The sequence below is a fragment of the Myotis nattereri genome (genome assembly GCF_964212035.1).
Source record: "Myotis nattereri genome assembly, chromosome: X".
Taxonomy (NCBI): domain Eukaryota; kingdom Metazoa; phylum Chordata; class Mammalia; order Chiroptera; family Vespertilionidae; genus Myotis; species Myotis nattereri.
Window position 1 is genome coordinate 128,032,014 of NC_138078.1, and position 20,346 is coordinate 128,052,359.

The window sequence follows — 20,346 nt, forward strand, 5'->3', positions numbered from 1 at the left end:
TTTCTTGTGAGATTCACTGATGTTGATATGGATAGCTCAGATCATTCATTTTAATTTCTATCTAGTATTTGATTATATGATATGCCATGATCTAGTTACCTATTCTAGTGTCCATGGTCATTCATCTTGACTACAAATGATTTACTCTTGCAAACAATTCTGCTATAAACATTCTGGCCCATGCCTCCTTGAGCACCTGTGAGTGTTTCTCCAGGGTAGATACTTAGGAGTGAAACTGCTCAGCCACAGAGCATTCACTTTGACTTCACTTGGTATTAGCAAATTGCTCACAGAGTTGTGACAATTTATGCTCCTTGTAGCAGTGTGGAAAATTCTTCTTGCTTCATAATCTTCCCAATACCTGTTGTTTTCAGCAATATAGTCAGATTTTTAAGCTACTAATATTCATATTTTAAAATACCAGCTTTGCAACGAATTCAGTGATTTTATTTTTTTGTTTTATTGCTTAAAGTACTATTACAAAGAGTATTACATATGTCTCCTTTTTTTCTCCCCTTGACTTTCCCCTGGCCTCCCATACCCCCCAGTGTCTTGTGTCCATTGGTTATGCTTATATGCATGCATACAAGTCCTTTGGTTGATCTCTTTCCCATCCCCCCAACACTCCCCGGCCTTCAGTGATTTTAAAACTAGTTGTAAATGTGCCGGTACAGTCTAGTGGCCTCCCTGGGGTCAGTAAAGAGATCATTTTAGCTTCTAATATTAAATTTCAAAATGGCCACTGTGATTTTCCCCTTTAAGTATTTTTATTATGGTTGAAAAATTAGAACCCACTTAGTTAATAATATTTTCTTTACATTTGATTTCTCTCATAGCTTGCCATATAAAAGAGAACAAAATGGGCAAAGGACCTAAATAGATACTTTCCCAAACCTGATATACACAAGGCCAAGATTCATATGAAAAAATTCTCAAAGTCACTAATCATCAGAGAGATGCAAATTAAAACAACAGTGAGGTAACCCCTCACACCTGTCAGAATGGCTACCATCAACAAATCACAAGTGCTGGTGAGAATGTGGAAAAAAGGGAACCCTAGTACATTGATAGTGGGAATGCAGACTGGAGCAGCCACTATGTAAAACTATATGGAGTTTCTTCAAGAAATTAAAAATGGAACTGTCATTTAACCCGGTGATCTCACTTCTAGGAATATATCCTAAGAAACCATAAACACCACTTAGAAAGAATATAAGCACCCCTATGTTCATAGCAGCACATTTTACAATAGCTAAGATTTAGAAACAGCCCAAGGGTCCATTAGCAGATGAGTGAATAAAAAAAACTGTGGTACATTTACACAATGGAGTACTATGCAGCTTTTAAAAAGAAAGAACTCTTATATGTATGAACCTGGAGGGTATTATACTAAGTGAAATAATCCAGTCAGAGAAAGGTAAGTATCACATGATCTCACTCATATGTGTAATCTAATGCACAAAATAAACTGATGAATAAAATAGATTCAGAGACATAGACGCATGGAACAGACTGATGATTTCAGAGGGAAGGTGGAGGTGGGAGTGTGGGAGGGGAGTGATTAACCAGGGAACTTAAATGCATATATGCATAGGCCATGGACACAGACAATAGAGTAGTGAAGGCCTGGGAGGGGCAGGTACAGGGTGTAGGGGGTCAATGGAAAAAAAACACAAACGAACAAAGAAGACATCTGCAATACTTTCAACAATAAAGATAAATTACAAAAAAAAGGAGAACATTCACTATCGAACTAAGATTAAAAACTATTACATAAGAAAATCTTCAGCACATCTAGCTCTCATGCTTCAAATCATTCTGACTTCTTCTCCTGCTCCATTATATTTTAATTTCTTCTTCAGCCTGGTTGTATTTAGTTGGTTATTTTCATAATAATTGAATTAGTGAGCCTATCTCACAAATACTTAAACAAAATGTACCTTTGAAATGGTTTACATTTTATTTTGGTTTGGGTATAAGGAAAGTTTCGTTTAGCTTAAGGAATACATCCTCACAAAGTTCAACTTCATTGGCCCTTCTCAATATAACATTATATTGTGTTGAAATTATCTCCTCAGAACTTAATGGGCTAATTTGTACATATGAAAATGAGATTATCAACAAATATTATGTAGACCCTCACCAAGTGAAAGGTAAAACTTGAATATGTCATGAGCCTTACTATGGAAAATATATTTTGAACTAAAATGGAATTATATTTTTTAAATGGCCTGTTGTCACTTTTATTAATTTCCTTTTGTACAGTATAAAAGGTTCAGGTTTTGTCTTTAATACTGTTTTGTTCCCAAGCATATTGCTGTCCTTGGGCAGGCCCCATAAGACTAATTGCAAACTTTCAATTCCAAATCAATGTAGGGAAGGGTACTGAAATGTCATAAAGCAGGGGTCCTCAAACTACGGCCCGTGGGCCACATGCAAATACAAATATTGTATTTGTTCCCATTTTGTTTTTTTACTTCAAAATAAGATATGTGCAGTGTGCATAGGAATTTGTTCATAGTTGTTTTTTTTTTAAACTATAGTCCGGCCCTCCAACGGTCTGAGGGACAGTGAACTGGCCCCCTGTTTAAAAAGTTTGAGGACCCCTGTAATAAAGTGATTTCTTTTGACAATTAAATGCTTGAGACATGATTCATTAAGCACACTACAATCTACTGCCCCTATGGGAAGCAGATTCCTGTGGTTTAGTATATTAATAAGCATTATTATATTTAATAATAAGCATTTTCAAAGAAATTGTGAAACTGAATTGATTTATGACTAAACCCAAAACAGAATCATTGACCTAATTTCTCTTCAAGTGGAGCATTTCTTATACACCCTTAGACTTTCAAAAATACACTCTGAAATTTTCTCTTTTCATAGCACAGATGTCAGAGTGGCTTTTATAACAACTCTCTGTTCTATATTGTGAGATTCATACATAATTTTGTTAAAATGTCAACAATAACATTACTTCTCAGCCAACATAGGAATAAACACTTAAACAGATTTTAATTTTCATTGATTAACTAATTCACTGATTGTGTTTTCTCCAAAGAGCTCAAAATAAATTTAAAGACAAAAGAAATAACTGACCCTGTGATGGGATGCTCATTAAGACATCTGAAACAAACTCAGTTTTTAAATAATGGAAGAGGAAACCAAACCAATTTGTTATATTTTTGTCTCCTAAAAAATATTAACACAGAAGTTCTGGAACCCAAATACGTTGTGGAAGAAATCATTAAGTATGGCAAACTCAGCTATAAGAGACCTTCGGAAGCAATTTCTCAGAAAACAACTGCAGGTATCTAGATGTTTTCCAGGTATCCTTGGGCTCGATTATATGGAAGATTTTTTCAGTGTGTGGAAATATCTACTCATAAATATGGCTATCTAACCCCAGAAACTTCATTTATTGTTATCCTAGATTTGGGTGAAGAAACATTTTGATCAGAATGTTTTACTCTCATTCTAGTCAGATATCTCTATCTCTATCTTTCTGGATCTCTGTCTCTCTCAGGGAATTCTCTAATTAGGCTAAAGATTAATATTTAACTCAAAATACTTATGGTGCCTTTAAAAAGTATCCCTAGTAATTTAAAGGGAAAGGGTTTTCAATATATAATTGATACTATACTAAGCTGGATATTTTTAATGTGGAATCAATGCTGTTACATTTAGATTGTAATACATTTACAATGTAATTAAATTTGAAGACTTAAATTTGAAGACAAAATTGCTGCTTTTTTATAGTAACACATTTATAGCCCAGCAAAATGAACACAGTGCAGTTACATATACAAACTTAGCATTCATTGTACAGTGATTAAAACATTAAAAGACTATAACTGTATGTTTGAATCTATAGAATTCTGCATTGTCTTAAATGATTAAAATCCCTAGTTTAATACCAAGAAATTAAAATGTTTTGTGCAGAAAGGCATCATTATTCAAAAAATTTATTAATTCTGTCTTCTAACCACAAGATCAGTACACAGGAGAAATAGATTTTAATTTCATTTTGTTGTTATTTTTGCAGAAGCATTAAGTGAAATATCCAGTATATGGCCATTTTCATGAGTGAGTTAAAAATCAAACATCATAAACTCCAGCAAGTATATATTACAAGATTTATAATTTTCAGGACCTTTGAATAAAATACAACTGGTTTGTTATAGAAATTGTTACATAAAATGATACTACTGGCATAAACTATGATCTTGATATGACACACAAGCCTATTTAAAAGATCAAGTACTTATGTATTATATAGTTATTGAATTTATTGTTTATTTAACACATTTCATCAAAAAACGTGCACCTTTTTTCATCAAAAAGTATGCCAACTTGATAGTAAAACACACAATCCATGATTCAAAAGGCAGCAATTTCAAACCATTGTCTTCAGTGGTCCTTGACATAAAATACTCCAAGCATAAATTCAACATTGCATGCAAAAACTGGCCCTGTGCTTTAAAACAAGTCATCACACTGTTTACATACGTAAAAGAAAGACAACTATACATGTATCATTTTCAAAAAATCCTAGGATGAAATATAACTAAAGAAAATTTTTACTAGAACAGATTTTTCCAGAAAATTCAAAAGCAAGTAAAGACACTGGAAAGTAGAACTTTGTTACAAGAACACATCTTGTGCATACATGAATATTTAACTTAAAGCTGTAACACGTGGGTCTAAATTGCAATGCATAAAATATAAACTTAACACATTCTAACCATAGGATTTTTAGCTTTGGATCTTTTTAAAACTATAAGACAACTCTAAAAACCCTAAATACCAGTCAAAGTGCAAAAGAGGTCCTTCAGAACATATCCCTTTGGTATATTATAGTCGCATAGATAACAAAATTAAATAATAAAATAAACTATTAGTTAAAGAAGTGGGTGAAAATCTCTGATTATCTCTTCTCCTCTTTGGATTTTTGTTTTGTTCCTGAAAAGTTACAAACAAAATTACAGGTAAGGCTTTTACCTGTAAATGTTCAAAATAATTGATTTCCAGGTTTTTTTTAGGTGGAATCTGAATGCATGCCAAGAAAAACCATACTTGGAAACAAAGTAATGCTGCACTTTTCACCTGTAGGGAATGGAAGGTGTAAAGATACTTGCATGAATGAGCCAAAACCGGTTTGGCTCAGTGGATGGAGCGTCGGCCTGCGGACTGAAGGGTCCCAGGTTCGATTCCGATCAAGGGCATGTACCTGGGTTGCGGGCACATCCCCAGTAGATGTGCAGGAGGCAGTTGATCGATGTTTCTCTCTCATCGATGTTTCTAACTCTCTACCCCTCTCCCTTCCTCTCTGTAAAAAATCAATAAAATATATTTGAGAAAAAAAAAAGATACTTGCATGAATGAGACAAACTATGAATGACCAAGTCCACCTCAGTCCTGAGGAAATTCTGTGAATGCCATGGGCAGCAAATCATTCTGAGTCTTGTGCTGTTTATCTGAAATATTTATAAGAAATATAATCTAGTCACACCATCAAAGGAAATCTTAATTTTAAAAGTCTATTAATTCTCCTTTAATTCAAGGGGAACTTAGTTTCCTTGAGTTACTCAGAGCAGCATCTACAAAATAATGAAGAAAGATATTAATATTCAAGTGACTTTTAAGACCAAAAATGTTGCCTGTGCTATGATTTCTAACACTAATAATAATGTACAAGATGGAATCAGTTAATTTAAGGGAAAACGTGACTCATTACAGCTATATAATTGGCTTTTGAAAGTATTCCAAATATTAGCCTCTTAGATTTTATCTTATTCTAACAAGTATAAATGTGTAACATTGTAAAGTGCTTGATTCAACATATGCAATGTTTCTTTGTATTTGTTTGATACTCTTCTTTTCTAGTTAGTGTTTTCTCTGCCCTACATAAGAAATTGTTAATCAGTTAGCCATGAAGATATTGCCTTTTTTGGTTTTATAAGTTTTATTATTCTAGCTTTTATATTTAGGTCTATGATCCAACTCAAATTAATTTGTGTGTATGGAGTGCAGTGGAGGGATGGAGGTTCATTACTTTTTCTAGATGAATATCTAGTTGCTCCAGCACCATTTGATTAAACAACTTTCCTTTTCCCATTTAGTTGACTTGGCACCTTGATTGGATGTTAATTGATTATGTATATGTGTGTCTACTGAAATCTCTATTTTTCTACATGACACTATATTTACTGTAGCATTATAGGGTATTGAAATCAGGGTATGTAAGTCTTCCAAATTTTTGAGATTCTTTTTAAAATTCTTTCCCTCTCTGTGTAAATTTTAGAGTAAACTTGTCTTTATTTTTTTTTTCCAAAAGGGCCTGCTGAGATTTTGATTGCATTAACTCTACAGGTCGATTGGGAGATAATTGACTTTTTAACAACTTTGAGATTTCCAATTCTTGAACATGGTATACTAGTATACCATGGGTCATTTTAAATGTATCTAAGCAATGACTTCGGATTGTCAGTATAAAAGTCTTAGATGTTTGTTGTTAGACTTATTTCTATTTCATGTTTTATATTACCAATGTAAATGGTATTATTTTTTTAAATTTTATTTTTAACACTTTGTGGTATGATATAGAATTAAATTTTCCTTTGTATGATGACTTTGTATACTTGGCCTTATAAAATTCATTTATTACTTCTAGTAGGGGTTTTTTTGTGTGTAGATACCTAATAATTTTGTACATATAAATGATCTGCTAAGCACAACAGTGTAGCCTCTTCTTTTCTAATCTTTTTGTTTATCTCTTTATTTTGAATTATGGCACTGGCTAGGATTTCCAGTATCAATGTTGACTAGAAATGGTGAGAGTGAATAATATCCTTGGCTTCTTCCAAATCTTAAAGGAAAAGCTTTCAATATTCTATCATTAAGTATGATGTTAGCTGTGGTTTTTCACAAGTGTACATTAGCAGGTTGAGGAAATTCACTTTATTCCTAGTTTGGTGAGATTTTTTATCATGAATGGTATAAAATTTTGTCTGGTTCTTTTCTGCATTTATTGAAATGAGTACATAAATTTCCCCTTCATTATGTTAATATGGTGAATTACATTGAATTTTAAGTGTGTAATACAAATATTTAAAGCTATATATTTTCTAGCTTCCTTAGCTGCATCCACAAATTTTGATATGCTCCATTTTCATCCAACTTGCAATAATTCTAATTTATCTTGTGCTTTTACTTCTTTGTCCCATGTGTTTAGATTTATGTCATTTAATATCCAAATTTTAGGGATTATTGATTTCTAATATAATAAAAGCAAATAATAAGTGACTCTATTTGTGGGGTTCCCATGTGAGCCAATATTTACATTGAGCCCTATCAACCGTAGATTTTATTTTATGTCATAAATGAAATTTGGAACCAAATAAGTTATTCCTGGTCTAATAGATCCATCTAAACACAATGTATCATTACCTGGAATTAAGATACAAATCCAAAACTAGAAATTCAAAGGAAATATGTACATATAATAATAATAAACTTGTTCACACACAAGTTCACAAACAAGTCTGTTTTCTTTTTGTGTGTGTGCTGCCTTTTTATAGACAGCTCAGTATCACTCACTGTGAAAATCTACAAAAACATTGGTTTGTATACAGAAATTTTATTTGAAAGTTTTTTCTTAAATAGAAATGAACATTAGATTAGTTCTCATTGCTTCATACTGCCTTCATATATCAAATCTTGTATACAGATACAGAGAAGTGTGTGTGTGTGTGTGTGTGTGTGTGTGTGTGTGTGTGTGTGTGGCAGAAACCTACCATAAGGAAAGAACATATTCTGCGAACTGAGTAAAAACACACTGGTAAAGCATTCTTGGATAGTAAAGCTGATACCTTAAAAGTATTTTATCAGTATTTAGTTCTGAAGGATCTCTTGTAAGACACCACAGTATCGGAAACTTTCAAACTTATCAACCTTGTAAGAAAGAGTTTAACATGTTTATTAAATCCTAGCTAACATAGTAGGCTTGCAACTTTATTTCTAAGTGCAAAGAGGTTCTTACCCTATACCAATTGCATACTTGGTAAAAATTTAAATTTTTTAGCCTTTAAACAAATAGTATACAGTCTGTTCATATTATACCTGTAAATTTGGCATTCTGAAACCTATAGTCACCGATTTAAATCTTCAGACTGTCCCCTGGAATCAGGTCTTCTTTTCTTCTGTTTAGATTTTTCACCAACCTAAATAATAAATTAATTAGTAGCCAACAATGGTAATATAAGCTAATAAAAACAAAGACATTACATTGCATTGCAGCTCAAAATTTCACAAAGCTATTGCACATATTCAAAGACCTTCATGACACTGTTCTTGAGTCTTTTGAGTAACCTACAAAGGACTGAGGTTACTAGCAAAAGTGGTTATTATTTTAATGATACATCATTAATTTTCACCCTCCTATGTATACTCTTCCATCTTTAGGGTCAGAGTGCATGGTCAATGTAGCACTTCAGTTAAAATTATTGACACAATAAAATAATAATTTCATATAAATTTTCTAAGATTTATGGGAGCTTTAGTCACAGTCCTCTTCCAAACAATATTCCTTTTTGCTTTGAGTTTTCTAAAATTAAACAGTATATTTGGCAGAACCATCTTTGCAATTGGTGCTAAATGAAGTCAAATGCATGATAGGATAAGACTAAAAAGTCAATATTTGAACTGATAGAGAAGTGTGACTACGTTGTAAAGGAGCAGAGCATAATAGGCATTCATTAAAAATGTGATTTGATGAATGAATTAAATTACCACATGTAATGCGATCAATAGCCATTACAAAGCCAGATGTATTAGCTAATGTCTGAGCAAAAGGTAAACCACAAAAACATGCAGACTCATAGCATTTCATTCTTTCAAAGCATATTTCACTCACCAAAGGTTAACATTCCTTTCAGTGAGCTATATAGGCATGGCTAAAGCAATGAAAATGAAACACTAATAAGAAATGTGATATTTCTGCTTCTTAAGACTGTATAACTAAGATACAAGTAAAGCAGAACATTTGATTAGATACCCATGTGCCCCAGGCGGAGGTCATCACAGGCATGGAGAACACACATACCATTGACCCTCAGCATCTTCATGGAGAAGCTGAATGACAACTCCATTTTTAATCAGGAGGTCTTCTGAGCCTCTTTTGCTGCAATCTGTTAAGGCTTTATATTTGCCTGCTGACTGAAAGGTTGTTTTGAAAAATTACATTATAAACTTGATTGCAAAACTACTTCCACAACTGCATGCTCTGTGACAAACAATTAGCACAGTACTTCAATGGTAAATGTGATAGCTGCAGCAGCTTTGCAGGAACAAACAAACATGAAGCAGTTTGTGATGGGGGAAAAAAGCGGAACATGTGCTTATTTAGCCTGAAGAACTCACTTTTATTTGCAAAAAGAGAGTTACACCATGGACTACACAGAAAATAACAGAGCACAACTAATTTAAGTTACATTAATCATAAGCATATATCCAGGAAAAAAAGAAAATTAAAATAATTTTAAAATACTGTTATTTGCAATCTGCTCTCATGAAAACTTTATCTTGGCACATACAAAAGGCAATTGCCCTGAACAAAGATTTGCTTATGCCCCCAAAAGGATTTCTAGGCTTTATACTGCTTGGCACAGGTAAAAATAATGGGTACAAGAATCTCTGGGTCCAATAGAAGCAGATTAAATGTTGTGCTTTACTTGACATTAATCTTTTTGCAGCTTTATATATTTTTAAAAAAATTAAGGTGTGTGTTTTTTATTTTACAGAGAGAGGAAGAAGGAGAAAGAGAGAAACATTAATGTGAGAGAAACATTGATCAGTCGCCTCCCATACACACCCCAACTGGGGAATCAAGCCCACGACCTAGGTATATGTGCTGCCCAGGAATCAACCACCAACACTTCACTGCACGAGACAATGCTCAACCAACTGAGCCACAGTGGCCAGGGGTGCAGCTATATTTTTAACTTGATTCATTAATAACCTAAGTAATCCAAGGCATACTGATTACATTTGGTTACAAAGTAGATTAAGAAGAAATAATATATCTCACGTCCAGATGTATTCCAAGATATTTCAAGCACAATATCTTACACACTGAATACATGACTTTAAAAAGTAAGAGGACCATAATTAATTTTTAAGGAAAGAAAAGAAATAACTGTGATGTCGAGTCTTTGCACATCCAAAGGAATTAACTTAAAAACAATATCCACATCACTTGGGATGAATGTCTTTTGAGCAGTATTTTTACCAAATGGGCTAAGAAGCAGACAGGAAAGAGCTACTTGATATTTAATATAGTAGCTTCATAAAAATAGGAGAGCTAACCCCAATACCAGCTCTATGAGAAAAGCAGCACCCATTAGTTCTGACTTTTTTTCATTTTATAAAGTGAGGCTAAAAGAGAAGCTCATTGCAACCCATTTTGCTTTGGTGGAGCCTTCTTTTTTTTGTATGCATTTAACTATTTTTTGTATGATTTTCTCAGTAGCACACCTTAGGGAATTATTGGGAGAAGAGGAAAACTAATAGGTTTTTCTACATTTCCATCCCCTATGATTAAAGCACTAATCAGTTTTGCACATTTGCTTTATTTTCTGACACTATAGGTGGGGAAATGCTTACTGAAGATGTTATCAGTTCTTGACAATCCCCTCATAGATTATCTATAGCAAATGTTTAAACCCCAAGTGGCTTCCCCTGACTTTTCACTTGCATCTGAACAACTACCATCCTTAAGTAGTATTACTTAAAGAAATGGAAGTTATTTTTATTATTAGTCTAAACCAGTGGTTCTCAGAGTTTAGGAGATAGACCTTTGGGGGTTCCTGACACCCTTCCAAGGGTTTGCAAGGTCAAATTCATATGAAGACATTATTTCCCTTTCACTCTTATCCTCTCACAAGTATACAGTAGAAGAGTTTTCTAATAACTACCTGATGTATGATAGCACAACAGACTGAATGAAAAATCAGATTAAAGAGACTTGCAAAAATATTTTCTAACTAAATCTTGTGTTTTGAAAAATGTAAATTTTTAATAAAAATGTTATTTAAATGAACTTTAATGGGTTTATTAATATTTTTAAAGAGTGAATAAATAACTATATTTCTTAGTTTCAATTTATAATCTGACTAGGGGCCCGGTGCACGAAATTCGTGCACTGGGTGTGGGGGGGGGGGGAGTGTCCCTCAGCCCAGCCTGCCCCCTCTCACATACTGGGAGCCCTCAGGCGTTGACCCCCATCACCCTCCAATCGCAGGATCGGCCCCTTGCCCAGGCCTGACGCCTCTGCCAGAGGTGTCAGGCTTGGACAGGGGACCCTCATTTCCCCCCATCACTGGTTCTGCCCCCAGCCCAGGCCTGATGCCTCTGGCCCAGGCATCAGGCCTGGGCAGGGGACCCCCAGACCCCTCCGATTGCTGGCTCTGCCCCTTGCCCAGGCCTGAGGCCTCTGGCCCAGGAATCATGCCTGGGCAGGGGACCCCCATCTCCCTCTGATCACTTGCTCCACCCCCCGCCCAAGCCTGAAGCCTCTGACCCAGGCTTCAGGCCTGGGCAAGGGGACCATCATATCCCCCAATCCCCGGCTCCGCCCCCCACCCAGGCCTGATGCCTCAGCCAGAGGAGTTGACCTTCATCACCCTCCGATCACCAATCACCAGATAGGCCCCTTGACCAGGCCTGAGGCCTCCGGCAGAGGTGTCAGGCCTGGGCAGGGGACCCCCAGCTCCCCGCGGTTCCAGGCTCTGCCCCTGCCCAGGCCTAACGCCTCTGGCCTAGGCGTCCGGCCCGGGCAGCGGGGACCCGCAGTGGCAGCCGGGGGCGCCGCGATCGCGCAGGCTCCGCCCCTGCCCCTGCAGGACGCCTCTGGCTGATGCGTCCAGCCCGGGCAGTGGGGACCTGCAGCTGCAGCGGCCCCGCGATCGTGGGCTTCACTTTAGGCCCAGGCAAGGGACCCCTAGCTCCTGGGACTGCCAGCTTCGACCGTGCCCAGCTCCCATCGCTGGCTCCACCCCTACTTCCTGCTATCACTGGCCAGGGCGGCAAAGGCGCCTGATTCTCCGATCATGGCTGGGGGGCAGGGCAAAGGCGGCCCTGCCCCCCAGCTCTTAGCTCCCCCCTGGGTTTCCGATCACTGTCAGTGGCAGGGGGCTTCTTCCTGCTTTCCCTTTCGCCTCCCTGCATTGTGCCTACATATGCAAATTAGCCGCCATCTTGTTGGCAGTTAACTGCCAATCTTAGTTGGCAGTTAATTTGCATATAGTCCTGATTAGCCAATGAAAAGGGTATCGTCGTACGCCAATTACCATTTTTCTCTTTTATTAGTGTAGATAAATATCAATAAATGTAAACAAGGACTCTTTGGGATTCTCAATAATTTTTAAGAATGTAAAGGATTCTTACTTTAAAAAGTTTGAGCACTTATGGTCTAGACAATTAACTCTAGACAAATCTCCCAGCAACACTGAGCCTCAGTTTCCACCTCTGTCCATTAGAGGTAATAAAGCCTGCCCTTCCTCTTAATAATACTATGAATATTAAATGGGAAATATTGTAAACTGTAAACTACTGTACATCTATGTTTATGGTCACTGTATTATTAGCAGAAAGAATATTCTGTTACTTTTTTGAAGAAAGCATTCAGGTCAATGCTCTGCAGCTTTGTGGTTATCCATGCCACTATTCCCATATCTCAATATTAAAACTGCCAAATTGATTTTGTTGTTCTGAAGGGCATCAAGCAGCAGTCCATTACAAAGCATCATTCCAACCCTCCAAGCTGGTGACTTCAGAAAATTGGAGATATACCCTAGTCCTAACATCCCTCTAATAATCCACTAGGATCGTAACAACATTGCAAACTACTTGAATAGCAAAAGTAAGTACAACACTTACTTTTACCTTAAAGCAACCTCCTTTAGTTTTAGGGGGTGACCTCTTGCTCCAATATGGTGACATTTGGTATCATTAGCACATTTTTTAACAGCCCACTAAAATATATTCCCCAGATGTTATTAATGTGTAATGTTTATTTCCTCTATTTTCCAATCTGGAATCTAAACTTATTTTTTTAATTTCTTTATTGATTAAGGTATTACATATGTGTCCTTATTCTCCCATTACCCCCCATCCCCCCCACTCATGTCCTCACCCCCCTGTTGTTTGTGTCCATTGGTTAGGTCTATATGCATGCATATACGTCCTTTGGTTGATCTCTCCCCCACCCTCCCCTACATTCCCTCTAAGGTTTGATGGTCTGATCGATGTTTTTCTGTCTCTGGATCTGTTTTTGTTCTTCAGTTTATGTTGTTCATTATATTCCATAAATGAGTGAAATCATGTGGTATTTATCTTTCTCTGACTGGCTTATTTCGCTTAGCATAATGCTCTCCAGTTCCATCCATGCCATTGCAAATGGTAAGAACTCCTTTTTTACCGCAGCGTAGTATTCCATTGTATAGATGTACCACAGTTTTTTAATCCACTCATCTGCTGATGGGCACTTAGGCTGTGTCCAGATCTTAACTATGGTGAATTGTGCTGCTATGAACATAGGGGTGCATATAAAATATATTTGACCCTTCTTTGTTCTTGATTTTATCTCACATGCCTTGGTTGAAAACATAGTGGTGATGTTTAATTGAAGATGAAACTGTATGTAAGCCTAACCAATGGACACAGACAACAGGGGGGTGAGGGCTTGAGTGGGAGGGATGGGGGGGGGTAATGGGGATAAGGACACATATGTAATACCTTAATCAATAAAGAAATTTAAAAAAAGATGAAACTAGTCAATGTATAGAGACTTGGAATAGATGACTATTCATCTCATCAACTTCAGTAGGAATCCATGTATAGCACAAATAAGTTCTACTTACAGAGCAAAGTGCTTATTGAATGTTCATAATTGTTTTAAAACTTTAGGCCGTGGAATACACCACAAGGATACTGACAAAAGAATGCCCCTACATACTTCACCTATTTCATCAGTAAAACTGCCTTAAGAGTTTCTATTTATTTTAATTTGTCATTACTCACCAGTAGGGTTCTTTCTTCTCCATTGTCAACATAGGAAGAGGAAAAATAGTTGTTTGACCATGACTCAGGGCCTTCAGAGATTTCTTCAGTCCAAACTATAAGAAAAGCATGGAGAGTGACAGTTACTTAATGGTGTTGGTCCATTGAAAAACGTAAATACAGGAACAAACAAAGGAGAGAAGTAAAATTTACTATAATAAGCAAGTCTACATGGGTCCAAGAATAGTATCTCCCTATAATAAAACCTCCAATTAGATTGCACTGTTTTAGAATTGCTGATATTTCAGAAATATCACTTCTTTTACTTATTAGGATGGTTTCAAGTTGGGGTTGGTGGGAGAGTTATTAAAAATAAATTAGCTGAAGAACTTGTGTGCATGCATATAAGCATAACCAATGGACATAAGACACTGGGGGTTAGGGGAGGCCAGGGGATTGTCAAGGGTTGAGGGGAAAAAAGGACACATACGTAATACCCTTTGTAATACTTTAAGCAATAAAACAATTAAAAATAAAATAAAATAAAATAAATTAGCCCTAGCCAGTTTTGCTCAATGGCTAGAGTGTTGGTCCACAGATTGAAGGGTTGCAGGTTCAATTTCAGTCAAGGGCATGTACCTGGGTTGCAGGCTTGATCCTGGCCCTGGTCAGGCCGTGTGCGCGGGAGGCAACCAATTGATGTGTGTGTCTCTCCCCTCTTTTTCTCTCTCCCCTTCCCTTCTACTCTCTTTAAAAATCAATGGGGGGAAATATCCTTGGGTGAGGATTAACAAAATAAAAATAAAAATAATAAGTTAAATAATATTCTAGAGAATATTTACCCCTTCTTACAGAAAATAATTTCTTCCAAAATTATTTCCTGTAGCCTTTTTATTGGTCCATTCAATTAGCACTTATATCATTATACCTAGTAATATTTTTTACTTATCTTATCTCTCTTATTAGGCAGAGACTAAGTCATATAAGAGCCTTGCATTGTTAAGATACAAATTAAGCAATCTAATGTAGGCAGAGAATTAACAGTATCACAACTTGGCCACACTAAACTGTTCATGTAATCTTATAACAGTAATGTCAACTTTCTCTGTCTTGGTTTCTACACCTGTCAAATGAAGGCATTGGTACTAGGCTCCCTCTTGACTGCTCTGGGGGCTATAGCACAAATGAGCTGATGGAAGTGACCTTTAAATGGATAACTGAAAGTTGAGCAATGTTATCATTACTTATTTTTCCTCAACTAGTAGAGAACTCTTCCAGATTAGGAACCATCATTAGTACTGCATATCAGGCAATCTGTTAGGCATTTCTCCAGGGAGGTCTATGCTGTTGATCCCACAGTTGTTCAAGTGACCCTGCTGGATGCTTCTGCAGCACCTTGTACTTCCCTTTCAAAATACTTTCCTCATTTAATTTTAACTGCTCATTGAATTATCTTTCTTTCTTCCTAGCTTCATGGGGATAGCAGCTGAGTATATCTTAAACTTTATGCCCAGGGCTTTACACAATTCCTGGCACACAGACTGTGCTATATTTGATGAATTAAACAAATGGTTTGAAATCAGTGTAAATAAAACAATTTGCATTAAAAACTATTCCAGGTATAAATGACTCTACTTGTTAAATCTATGGCAGTTAAAGTGTGCATTCCTTTAAGCCAATATGTGTTTTATTCATCTTTCTATCTACACTGTGTAGCAGGGGTTTCCAGACTTAAAAATGCATCAGAAACACTCACATGGAGAACTGTACATCACAGATGGCTGCATTTTTCTCCCAGGATTTCTGATTCAGAATGTCCTGGGCAGAGTCAGAGAATTCGCCTTCCTTACAAATTCCCAGGTGATGCTAATGCTCTTGATGCAGGGACTGCACTTTGACAATCACTGCTCTGCAGTGCCTACCAGCATCTTGCAAATCCAAGACATATAAGCCTTATAAAAATATTTTAATTTAGTTTTCTTTATATAAAGATAATAGATGTGCAGATTTTCAAAATGAACAATGAGAGAAAAGAATCTGCACAATCATGAATCTAATCTTTTGATGACCATGACACATACCTGTATTTGCTTCTGCCTGAACTGTCGAAGTTGCCTCATGGACCCCTACCACAGTGCTGGTGTGCTTTGATTTAGTTATCTCGGGAACAATAAAAGCTTGCTGTTGCCTTCTGAAATAGTAAATACATAAAAATAAGTGAGCTTTTACATAGCCAAAGAATAATTAGAAATTAAAAACGGTATTTGTTCTACTGATACCATGTGTCAAGAACATACTCTTGAGAATCCATTCAAACAGAGCTAACTCTCCCTCATGTAAGTCTGTGTGGTAATAATTCGTAACATATAAAAATTTAAATCCTAGGATCCAAACCAGCAAGGTCTCTCTTTAATACGCAAGGAAAAAAATTACTCCCTTCTTGACCAAAAGCAGGTATATTGCTTAAAATCCCCATAGTATATAATACTGTATATTTGAAATTTGCTAAGAGGTGGATCTTAAATGTCCTTACCACACACACACACACACACAAACACACACACACACACACAACACACACAAAGATAACTGTGTGAGGCGATGGATATGTAAATTAGCTTAACTATGGTGAATATTTCACAATGTATATGTACTTTAAATCCTCAAATTGTACTCTTTAAATATATAAAATTTTAATTGTCAACCATAACAATAATGTTGAAAAAATATAAACAAAATAATCCCTGTTGCTCTGTGAACTTTTAACCTTAATGAATTAAATAAGATGTATGTAAATGACAAAACTTTACTCTGATCAATACTGTTGAATTCTATCAGCTAATATAAAATTAATTACTACATGAAATCTAAAGACTTCTATAATATGACAAAAGATTGAGTATTGTGAAGATAAAGACTTCTGCTGTGACTTTTAAATGTTTCTCTTAAAGCTCCAGATGAGCCAACATACTTTGCACCTGATTTTAGCTACCTCTGAAAGATATGATGCAACAAAGAGGAAAGATACTATTAATAAGTCATTCAATGATCCCTCTATCAGTCAGAGGATGCATGGTGGATTGGATTTCTGTGCCTAGACTTTGGCATCAGTGTGGTGAATCTTTCTGCATATCTGTAAATGTTCTGTGGAAACTCCATTTTTTAGGATTCCTAGAGGCAAAATACAAGGACCGCATCTCTAAACCAGCACTCATCAGTGCTATCTTTTTTGACTGCTACCTTCCTCAAAGACTTCATGGTTGTGTCCAAGCATGGATCCCTCCAAGGATCGATACCTTATCTCTAACTACATAGAAAGAGAGACCAAGTCACCAGCAAGTGGTTTCCATCTGGGACCACAAAGCTGTGGGCCAGTAGTGGCTGCCAATCCTTTACCATTCTTAAACTCTCTTTCTCCGATGGGATTGAAGATGTCCAAAAATACATTGAAGAGAAATCCATGCATGCAGCCACTGTTATGGTAAGCCTACCTGCCAGCTTCCCTCCATCCCCAATATACTGAGAACAAAGTATTTGTAATTGTGTTTACCCCAAACTATTGTATTATTTTTTAACATCAAGGACTATCAGTCTCCAAGTATAAGGACAGAACTGAGAAAAAGGTGTGCTTATGGAATGTGATGTGTTATTGCTAAAAGGGCAGGTAGTTTTTGTCTGAAATGCTTTAATTACATTGCTTCATGTTACATAGGGAAAATAAAAGATTGTGGGAGTAATGTTTCTTAAAGAATAATCACTTACTCATCATTCTGTTGAGAAGAAAGCTGGTCCTGTTCAGTTAACTGATTACGTTGCTGTTGTTGTTTAACTGTGGAATAAAAGAAAGTTTATATAAGCAACATCCAGAAGCCATACTTCTTCCTTCCTTGAAGACTAATGACTTGCATGCGTGCACACACATACCCATTCCCATTAAACTTCACAGACTTGAAAAAACCAGTCTGAATTTGGAATATGGAAGAGAACTGAACAATTTAATATTTCATTCAAGAAATTCGAGGAGAACCAAGATGGCGGCATAAGGTATATATCTATATGTGCCACCCCCCCACAACCACATTAAAACTACAACTAAAACACAAAATGGCTATCATCCAGAACCATGGGAAAGCTGGCTGAGTGGAAGTTCTACAACTAGAAGGAAAGAAAAAAGCGCATTTAGATTGGGTAGGAGGTGCGGAGTCGCCAAGAGCAGAGGTATGGAGGCGCATGAAACGGGCTGCAACTGGGTGCACAGTTTTTTTCAATCAGAAGGAAGATACAAGTTCCTGGCTGCACTGAACTTGTTTCCGGTGAGACTCTGGGGACCCACACTCCTATGGGGAGAAACTGGACTGTCTGGCAGCGGGTTGGAAAGCAAGGGTGGCTTTCTCGCAGAGCTGCTCACAGTGATCACTGTTATTGTGGGGGTGCGGGACTTGGGGACTCAGAGACGCAGAGACACGGAGGCACCAAGAAGCAGAGACGTGAAGAGACACGGAGACGTGGAGAGAAGCGGAGACGCGGAGAGACGTGGAGACGCGGAGACGCAGAGACCCGGAGACCCAGAGACGGCTGATGACTGACGGCTGACAGCTGATGGACAGCCATCGCTGTTTGCTCTGCCTGGGTGATTCTCTGAGACCCCACCCCACCCAATTCATAACCCCACCCAAGCTGTGCACAACGGCACAAATGAATTATCTGTCCTTTCGCAGCCTAACCTAACAAACTGCAGCTGGGTCAGAGAGCTCCAAAACTTCCAAACCACAAACAAAGAGGAGAAATCTGCAGATCTCGCTGTAGCTCCTGCTGTGTGAACTCACAAAGTAGCTGACTTTGCACCTCCTTGGAGATCCAGGAGCCAGTGTACCCAGTGGTCAGATACCAGATTTCAACTCCTCACATCCATAAGTGACACACTCAAGAGGCAGACTCAGTGAGCACCAAAGCCTCACTGAACCAAGTTCTGCCCCCATAAGGGTGTCTCCAGCATAGCAGTTCTTCCACTATAGACACAGCGTGTCTTCGCAGTCAATTGGCCTGGAGGTTATTTCCTCCCAGGGATACCAACAGCAATCAAGGCTTAAATACAACAAGACTGTGCACCCAGCCCACAAAGGGGTGCACCAAGAGTGTCCACCTCAGGTGATTGGGGAGGCTGAGCCACTGGGTCCAATAGGGCACCTACCACACAAAGCCACTCTATCAACACAGGGAAGCAGCCAAAATGCAGAGACAAAGAAACATGTCGCAAATGAATGAAATGAAGGAAAGCAAACTACTGGATGTAGAGTTCAAAACCATAGTTATAAGGTTACTCAAGAATCTTCTACAAATCTCCAAGAAACTTAGTGAGACCTTCGAGGATCTTTTTTTTAAATATTTTATTGATTTTTTTTTCAGAGAGGAAGGGAGAGGGATAGAGAGTCAGAAACATCGATGGGAGAGAAACATTGATCAGCTGCCACCTGCACACTCCCCATCAGGGATGTGCCCGCAACCAAGGTACATGCCCTGGAATCGAACCCAGGACCTTTCAGTTCACAGGCCGACGCTCTATCCACTGAGCCAAACCGGTCAGGACATCCTTCAAGGATCTTAATGAGAATGCCAAAAAAAATTGGAAAAGAACCAGTCAGAAATTAAGCATACACTGACTGAAATAAAGAATAATATACAGAGATCCAATAGCAGAGTAGAGGATCCCAAGAATCAAGTCAAAGATTTGAAATACGAGGAAGCAAAAAACACCCATCCTGAAAAGAAAAAAGAGTCCAAAAATATGAAGGTAGTGTAAGGAACCTCTGGAACAACTTCAAATGTACCAAGATCTGAATTATGGGGGTGCCAAAAGAAGAGAGAGAACAAGATATTGAAAGCCTATTAGAAGAAATAATGACAGAAAACTTCCCCTACCTGGTGAAAGAAATAGACTTACAAGTCCAGGAAGCAAAGACAACCCCAAATAAGAGGAATCCAAAGAGGACCACACCAAGACACATCATAATTAAAATGCCAAGAGCAAAAGACAAAGAGAGAACCTTAAAAGCAGCAAGAGAAAAACAGTTACCTACAAGGGAGTACCCATACAACTGTCAGCTGATTTCTCAACAGAAGCCATGCAGGCCAGAAGGGAGTGGCAAGAAATATTCAAAGTGATGAATAACAAGTACCTACAACCAAGATTACCCAGAAAAGCTATCATTTAGAATTGAAGGTCAGATAAAGAGCTTCACAGACAAGAAAAAGCTAAAGGAGTTCATTACCACCAAACCCAGGATTATA

The 20,346-nt window shown here is 37.3% G+C and overlaps 1 protein-coding gene across 2 annotated transcripts in view; it reads right to left on the reverse strand.

Moving 5' to 3' along the window:
- Nucleotides 1-6,330: 6,330 nt before the first annotated feature.
- MCF2 (MCF.2 cell line derived transforming sequence) overlaps nt 6,331-20,346 on the reverse strand; it is a 69,521-nt gene continuing 55,505 nt past the window's right edge. The window contains exons 21-25 of one of the 2 annotated variants that reach the window (XM_081115042.1): nt 17,821-17,887; nt 16,140-16,249; nt 14,080-14,174; nt 8,915-8,954; nt 6,331-8,222 (exon numbers count right to left, since the gene is read on the reverse strand). In XM_081115042.1, the coding sequence (XP_080971168.1) occupies nt 8,215-8,222; nt 8,915-8,954; nt 14,080-14,174; nt 16,140-16,249; nt 17,821-17,887 (320 nt within the window). In that variant the 3' untranslated portion in view covers nt 6,331-8,214. Of the gene's footprint in view, nt 8,223-8,914; nt 9,453-14,079; nt 14,175-16,139; nt 16,250-17,820; nt 17,888-20,346 lie in introns of those variants that run through there. The other variant, XM_081115043.1, reaches the window with a different exon arrangement.